The following is an 8,673-nucleotide window of genomic DNA, read 5'->3' on the forward strand; positions in this document are numbered from 1 at the left end:
ACACATAAGGGGGGACCCTTATATCCGGGACATAAAAACACATAAGGGGGGATCCTTATATTCGGGACATAAAAACACATAAGGGGGGACCCTTATATCCGGGACATAAAACACATAAGGGGGGACCCTTATATCCGGGACATAAAAACACATAAGGGGGGACCCTTATATCCGGGACATAAAAACACATAAGGGGGGACCCTTATATCCTGGACATAAAAACACATAAGGAGAACCCTTATATCCGGGACATAAAAACACATAAGGGGGGACCCTTATATCCGGGACATAAAAACACATAAGGTGGGACCCTTATATCCGGGACATAAAAACACATAAGGGGGGACCCTTACATCCGGGACATAAAAACACATAAGGGGGGACCCTTATATCCGGGACATAAAAACGTATAAGGGGGGGAAACCCTTATATCCAGGACAAAAAAACACATAAGGGGGACCCTAATATCCGGGACATAAAAACACGTAAGGGGGGACCCTTATATCCGGGACATAAAAACCCATAAGGGGGGACCCTTATATCCGGGACATAAAAACACATAAGGGGGGACCCTTTTATCCGGGACATAAAAACACATAAGGGGGACCCTTATATCCAGGACTTAAAAACACATAAGGGGGGGCCCTTATATCTGGGACATAAAAACACATAAGGGGGGACCCTTATATCCGGGACATAAAAACACAGAAGGGGGGACCCTTATATCCGGGACATAAAAACATATAAGGGGGGAAACCCTTATATCCAGGACATAAAAAGACATAAGGGGGACCCTAATATCCGGGACATAAAAACACGTATGGGGGGACCCTTATATCCTGGACATAAAAACACATAAGGGGGGACTCTTATATCCGGGACATGAAACACATAAGGGGGGAACCTTATATCCCGGACATGAAACACATAAGGGGGGACCCTTATATCCTGGACATAAAAACCCATAAGGGGGGACCCTTATATCCGGGACATAAAAACACATAAGGGGGGACCCTTATATCCGGGACATAAAAACACATAAGGGGGGACCCTTATATCCTGGACATAAAAACACATAAGGGGGGACCCTTATATCCGGGACATAAAAACACATAAGGGCTCGATTCACAAAGCGGTGCAAACAGAATTCTCGCGCGCACCGGACTTTGCGCGCGATCACGCGCGCAAAGCGCTATGCTCGCGCGCAGATATGTAGCAGCCGCGCGGAAAGCGTTGTTATCGCGCACAAAACGCGGTAGGCGCGTACTGCCATATGCTTCACGCGGAAAGCGGAATTTCACGCGAAGTACGGCTCAGCGCGCGATGAATATAACTAACAACTAACTGATAATCTGTGCATGCTTGCGAAGGCCTTCGCGCGCAAAGCGTTCGCGCGCAAAGCACTATGCGCAGTGCTAATTAGGTCCAATTATTTCTCTTGCTGAATCCAATTGAGCTAATTACTGTGTGGATTAAAGGATTTGTTTGAGGGTGTTGTTTTGTGGGTAGACATGGAGCCAGGTAGGAGTCAGGAGGTCCGTCGTAGTGCACGTGTCCATGCAGTTGCGCAGTCACCCACAACTGGGTATCGGCGCAGTGGTCGATTACAGAGTCGAGAATCCGGCCATGAGTATGGTGGTAGCCGCAGCCGCAGCCGCAGCCCCCATTATCACCGGAGTCCCAGGCACAGTCCCAGAGGAGGCAGACAACGCCACCGCACCGATAGTCCCCGTCCTGGGACGTCCTCTAGTCAAAGGGCCTCGCAGCAGGCATCAGCTGCAGAAGAAGCCCGTAAAAGGGGGGTGCGCTTTTCTGAGGCTGAGAACCTGGTTCTTTGTGAGGAGGTGGCCTTATATTTTCCGCAGTTATATGGGAGCCTGTCGAGAAAGACAGATGTGGCCTCACGAACCAGAATGTGGCGCAGGATTTCACGCAGTGTGAGCGACGTAGATCAACGGCCTCGGACTGAACAGCAGTGTCGCAAACGCTTTGCTGACATCAAATTGCGTTTGCGCAAGAAGTTGAGCAAGCAGCGGCAGTACGCGTAAGTGTTTAAATTGTAGTTTGTACGAAAATGAATGTTCTGACAAAATGCATGTTCAAAACAATACAAATGTGCAAATTTTTTTTTTTTTTTTTTTTGGTTGGTGTTTTTTTGTTTTTTAGGGTAATTGTTGGATAAATTGGGATTTTGGCCTATGTTTTTTGAACCTTTTTGGAATGTGCTTCCTGTTTTATTTAAAGTATTGTAGACATGCATTACCTGGACTGGTGTCCTGCTTCTATGGTTAAAAAATTAACATACCCTCAAAAGAAACCTGTATGATCGTGCTGGCTCAATAGGGGGTGCCGAGGTAGCATGTGCATTTGGCCACTTGGCCTACAGGTGTCCTGTTGTAGCCACCATCATCCGCACTAGTACATTTTTATTTTTCTTATGCTGAACAGTTAGGCTGCAGTAGTGTGTGAATCGCACACTGCTAATCCATAATCAGTATGTGTCCTGGATTGTCAGTCACAACATGTGTTTGAAAGTTTCATCCAATAACCACTATGAAACATGCAGGAGACACGATTAGCAGGCTAGTGAAGCAAATGTATTTGTTTGCATCTGTGAAAAAACGTTAATGCAATTGTTTTTGAGAAAATTTTATTTTTGAGTTGTCATTTGTTTAATTGTTGTATCCCTTTATTATTGTAGTCTTGGTACAGGTGGTGGCCCAGCACGCTCTGTTGAATTTACGGATTATGAGCGAGTAGTGGAGCCTTTGTTGCCGACTGAGGCCCTGCATGGCATCAGGGGGGGCTATGATGCACAGTTGCCAAGCTCCGAAAGTTCCGAAGATGGTAATTGATTATTATGTTGTCTGTTTCCGGGAGTAGTTTAGTGCACAGGAAGTGTACTATTGTTACATTGATAATGTTCTAACTGACACTCTTGTAGGTAATGTTGTGTCTGTGGTTTCTGGGGATGCTGAAGTCAGTGACATCGGCCATGCGATATTAGAGGAAACTGATGCAGGCGACACTACTGGTGAGTTTGATGTGTTGTTGAACGAGATGGAAATGGAAAGGTCTTAAGGCAGATGTGCTGCATACATTTTTGGTCACCCTTTTTAACTATGACACTTTTGTCTAGGTGATGTTGCGGATGTGGGAACTGATGCTGCAGTGACTGACATCTCACTATCTGGGGCCCAATCTGATGCAGACTACACTACTGGTGAGTTTGATGTGCTATTGAAAATATGTAAGGCTACTTGCTTGTAGACTGGGATATGCTGGACACCTTTGTTGATATTTTTTTTTGGTTTTCAATGACAATTGTCTGTAGGTGATGTGTCTGCTGTTGATGCTGTAGTGGGTGAGGAAATAGGAGGGCTTCCGATGGCAACACATGTTTTGGAAACTACTGGTGAGTTTTATTTGTCCCAGGAAATCATGTAAAGAAAGGGACATTAAGAGTAATATTGTGGATAGCATATTTTGTTTTTGGAAACACTAAACAGTTTGAATAGGTGGGCTGGCGAGATTTGTGTGGATAATGTGGTTGCAGTCAATTGCATGCACTTAATATACACATAAACGTGCAAGATGTGACTAATGAATGTCATGTTATGGCTGCTTATCGAGGGGGTGATGTTGAAGGGCCATCAAAACTGTTTGTTTTTTGGATTGTTGAACTTTCCCATGGCTGAGTAGCATCATATGTCTTGTCAACAGACTACAAAACAAACATATAATGCGTTTTTGCTTTTGGCCCACCAACCTAGAATCTACATCCAGCACGTGTTGATACTGTTCTGAGTGGATATGGAATCAACGTTGGCGCCACTGAACTGTCCCCACATCATTGTGTGCACCGGAGAGGGGAGATTACGCTATCATGACACCTACCATCTCCCCTCAGTGATTAACACACATCGCGTATGGGTGATGAGCAATACAATCGACATCAGATTGTAGTGTGATGCCAGTGACAGGTGTGCACATAGGGGGTAAAAGCAGAGGATCCACGCACATCCCTGCTGGCCCAGCGCAGACTGGTGGTTTCCACCGGTCCGGCCACCCTCCCCCCCCCTCTGTCTGACATCATGGCTGGTTCTGGCCTTGATGACGTCATTAGGGGCAAACCCAAGCGGATTGGCCTTTGAAGGCTAGATGCTGGTTGGAGAAGAGGTGGCTACTGTGGTTCATCGCTGGAGGCTGGAAGGTGAGTGATGGCCAGGCCAGGGCCGACCCATAGGCTGGAGAGGCTCCCTACAGCCTCAGGGCGCAGTGTAGGAGGGGTCGCTGAATTAATTAATCTGTCATTCCAAATTGTGTTTGAAGCAGAAATAAATAATAAAAGGGGATACATACCAGTGACTGCAAGCCAGATAATGAGATATTAAGGTGTTGGGGAGGTTGTGGGCCCTGTGGCGTCTCTTAGTCTAATAGCAATCAGTGGGTGATGTGTGGGGTGGCAGGGATGGAGGGCTGCACTTTGGTGTCTCAGGCTTGGGTGCTGGAGGACCTTGTCCTGCCTCTGGTGATGGGTGTTTCCGTAAAGAGGGGACATTGGTCTAAAGGGGTGGGACACATAGGGCAGCACAGCACAGAGGGGATCCAGCTGCCTGCCCCCCCCCCAAATGGCCCCCCCCCCCCGCACTTGAAAAATGGCTGGGCCCAAAGGAAGGGGGTGGGGGAGTATGTGGCTGGTGAGGAATTTACTCAAAAACCAATAGGTTGTGCCCTTAGCTGTGCAAACCCACAACATTGCAATGACCAAAGGATCAAGGATGTTGTGGCTTCACACAGCCAAGGGCACAACCCAATGTTATTTTTGTTATAATCTGTGTCCCATGGCGCTCTTAGGGCCCTTTTCCACTAGCAGTGACTAGCGTTCACGCTGAACGGGAGCGATTGCTGAGTGGCTAAAGTGCAGGCTACTTCCGGCAATTGCCTTCACAATGTAGCTATGCTGTACTGCATACCCAAATAGGTTGAAATTGTGCTCCGCCGCCAAATTGGTTTTGAGGGACAACAAACATCCGGGAGTGGCAAGAACCAACCGCAATTCCAATGTTTATCAAAGCATAGCGATTGGAAAATGGCTAGTGGTTTGCGATTCTTCTATTCATGTAGCGCAAAGGCACTAGTGGAAAAGGGCCCTTTGTGCAGGGCACAAAGTTACATCCAACAATGGTACTATATGTTCCATTGGGGGAGCTGTGGGGCCTCTTTGGATGGACATTGTTGTCAATCGCATTTTGGCGTGTGGTTATCTGTACTGCGCAGCCCACTTGCGTGTTCGCAGTGGAGCTGACGGATGGAGATGTTTTTTGGCCCTTTTTGCATGCAGATAATTGGTACTGTGGGTGCACTTGAGCATGCTTGAGACATATTGAAATTGGTGGTGGTGTGGGAGGATAGTGTCAGCTGCCGTGGGATGGAGGGGAGGGGGGGTGCTCAATAGGCTGTGGATGTTTCCTACAGGTGACGTAAGTACACCCCATGGTAAGTTTCGGAATACAGCTGTAATGTAACCACCATGTACCCTATCATTTTGTTTGATTGTGTTTGGTTAAGGTGGCCATACCCTATTTTGTACCTCATTTTTGACAAACAGATAATCCCTCTCTGAGACATTTGGATCTGAGAGGGATCGTATGGCTGCCTTTACAGCAAAAACTTTCACCGGATTTCTGCCTGAAACCGTTCCCAATCTGTGCTGCTGCTGTGGCTGCCGGGCCCGCATGTATTACCTGCTCCAGTTGGCGCCACTTCCCAGTCTCTGCTGTGTTTTCCGTGTCCCCTCTGGTCTCCGGCATGCTTCTCTGCTTCTTGCCCGGCAGGAAGTGTAAACCTTACATGGCCCTCTACTGATTACAGTTGCTCTCGGCCAGGAAGAAGTGCAGCATGCTGGAGACGAGATCCCAGAGGGAGCAGCGTTGACCGGGGGCAGTGGGGCTGGTGGAGCAGGTAATGTATTTTGCCTCAATTGCGTCAGGCAGTGTAATGCCGCTAGTGGTCTATCCCTTCCTGTGGGTGATTGATGTAATTTTGCCACACGCCGCCATCCACCTGAACTATCTATTTTGGGTCAAAATCAATGTACATTTTTCGTGTAGCCTGAAGGATGTGACAACAGATTAGATGAGTGATCGATTCTGCAGTTGATCTGCAGGCAAAAGGGCTAGTGTATGGGCAGCTGAACAAAATATATCATGTTACCCCTCCTAAATTTTTTAAAGTGATTGTATTTGTTTAGGTTGTGATTGTTGTTTAACCCTTTCTGGACCAGCACCCTCTGCCCCGGTAAGGACCATAGGGTGGTGGTCCACCAAGCTTCTGCTTCCCGATAAATAGCCAAAAGTTAACATTGCTCCCGCCGGACACGCCACTCTGTCCCCGCTGCAGGCAGCTCTCTCTGCCGTCGCTATGATGGCAGAGCGCTGTGCGCCGGGGGGGAGGCCCTTTCATTGGCTCATGACCCTGTCATTCCATGTAAGGCAATGGGAACGGCTTATAGTAATGACAGGGCAAGGAGCCAATGAAAAGGGCTCCTGCCCAGCTCAGTGGTCTGCTGTCATATAGGCGGCAGGCCATCACATTGTGGCGGGGGCACAGCGGACCAAGCAACGTGGACGGGCGAGGGCGTGCGGTGAATGGTACGTAGTTTATGTTCGGTCACGAACACCCCATTCCCTGGCCGCCGTAGATTGAAACTTGCTTGGTCCCCAGGTAGTTAAGAGGCCTACGCCATCATTTAGTAGTGTGAGATAGCAAGCTAATACACACATCTGTAACGTCCATCCTAATCAATATGTCATGTAGTGAGTTTGTTAAAAAGACACTTTAAACATGTCAGATGTAATAGTTTCTGAATGGTACAAATAATTGTATTGTGTACATGCTGCTTACATACAGCCCCATGTACATGTCAATATTAATGGATGTTGAAATTGTTCATTACACTATGTTGAATGTTATTAAAGGGACTCCGAGCAGTGTATAAACAATTGAAACATGCATACCATTTATAACCTCTTTTGCCTCTTTACAACCATGTCTAAAACGCTGCACTACACCTTTTGTACTTTATGATGTTTTCATCAATGTTAGCGTTTGTGGTGAGTTTCCAAGCAAACCTTGTGAAAGTTACAAGGGCTAGGGTGGCGCTTTACATAGGTTTGTGAAGCCTATAAAGAGCTTAGAAATAGTATGCATTTGTCCATTGTATGCATTTGTGACGACTTTGTGCGCTGCTGAGTCCCTTGAAATACAACATGTCCTATACGTAGTTTGTTGTAGATTGATGACAAATGTGGCATGGAATAAAATTGATTCATGATGGTACATGTTTGACTACATTGAAGGCTTGATAGATGTGAGCACAATTAGTTAATGCATTTGGATACTATTGATAGCTCTTCATAAAAGTCTCACACTGTGCAGAAATGTTTTGAATTACAACCGAGGCCAGACGTGTATTTTTTCTAATTTTTTTTTTTTGCTTTTCCTTTCTATTAATAGGTGACATTCAGTCGGAAGATGTGGTGCTGCTGCTGGAGCCGATACCTCTGGAAGAAAGCTTTGTTGGTGAGTGTATAAATGAGTAGGGTGCAGCTTGTTGTGCCCTGCAAAGATGTAGCTAAAATCTTTTTATATTGCCTTCCTAGCTGAAGATACACCACTTAAACTAGATTATGATCTAGATCAGGACATTGAAGGACCTGATTTTGACCTGCACCTCTCTTCCGACTCCAATGACACCATTAAAATTCCCTCACCAGGTTCGGAGCAAGAAATTGCTGCTGCCGACTCACCACAGTCACGTGAAAGTGCTGCTGCAACAACAGGGTCACTGGAAAGTGCACATGGATCGCCAGCTTCACGGGCAGAAAGTACAGGAGCAACAACACCACCACACGGAGGTTCCCGGCCATATTCACGGGCCAGTTATAATGCTGACCAGTGGCACTCGAGACAATTTCTGCAGGCCCAAAATGAATATCGAGGCCTCATGGAGACCCAGCTGAGGCTAATTCATAATGATTTGGCCAACATCAATGCCACTAGTCAGGAGCTGGGGGTCACGTTACAGCAGGTGGCCACTGTGGGTGCGGCCCAAAAACAGTTATTGGCCCAACTGGTTGACAGGCAAGACCGCCAAAATGTTGTTTTAGGCAGAATGGCACGAGTAGGCGAAAACCTTAATATAATTTTAGGGCGTTTGGCTGATGGCGTAGACCGCCACAATGTTACACATGCCAGAATGGCAGATGCGATAGAAAATAACAATGAATTGCTGCGGCAAATATTAAATAAATGAACTTTTTTGCTAACATTACAGTTTCGACTTAGTATTTAATGGACCTTGTTATGAATGGTAATGAGACGTTAGAACATCTTAATGTGCTTTGTTTGAGCTAAGCTTAAGGCCCCGACACACACTACGGAATGATGGCTCTGTTGGTGGCTGGGGTTTTAGGCAACACTAGTGCGTGTGTAGGCACCTTTCCATACCTAATTTGTTAACCAAACATTTCTGACATTGGCCTCAATTTACTAAGCTTAACTCCTGTCTTTACTAACTCTTCTGAGCTGATTTACAGTTTACACAATTATATGACCATGCTGATAACTGTAAAACACCTCTGAAGAGTTATTAAAGACAGGAGTTAAGCT

The 8,673-nt window shown here is 46.4% G+C and overlaps 1 protein-coding gene across 1 annotated transcript; it reads left to right on the forward strand.

The window, feature by feature from the left end:
- The first annotated feature begins 2,621 nt into the window (after window positions 1–2,621).
- LOC137537908 (uncharacterized) lies at window positions 2,622–8,317 on the forward strand. The gene is made up of 6 exons (XM_068259840.1): window positions 2,622–2,847; window positions 2,945–3,034; window positions 3,140–3,223; window positions 3,335–3,415; window positions 7,519–7,584; window positions 7,779–8,317. Exons 4-6 carry the CDS (start codon window positions 3,388–3,390, stop codon window positions 8,315–8,317), a joined length of 633 nt encoding a protein of 210 aa, XP_068115941.1. The 5' UTR covers window positions 2,622–2,847; window positions 2,945–3,034; window positions 3,140–3,223; window positions 3,335–3,387.
- The last annotated feature ends 356 nt before the right edge of the window (window positions 8,318–8,673 follow it).

The sequence above is a fragment of the Hyperolius riggenbachi genome, chromosome 11 (assembly GCF_040937935.1).
Source record: "Hyperolius riggenbachi isolate aHypRig1 chromosome 11, aHypRig1.pri, whole genome shotgun sequence".
Classification (NCBI taxonomy): Eukaryota; Metazoa; Chordata; class Amphibia; order Anura; family Hyperoliidae; genus Hyperolius; species Hyperolius riggenbachi.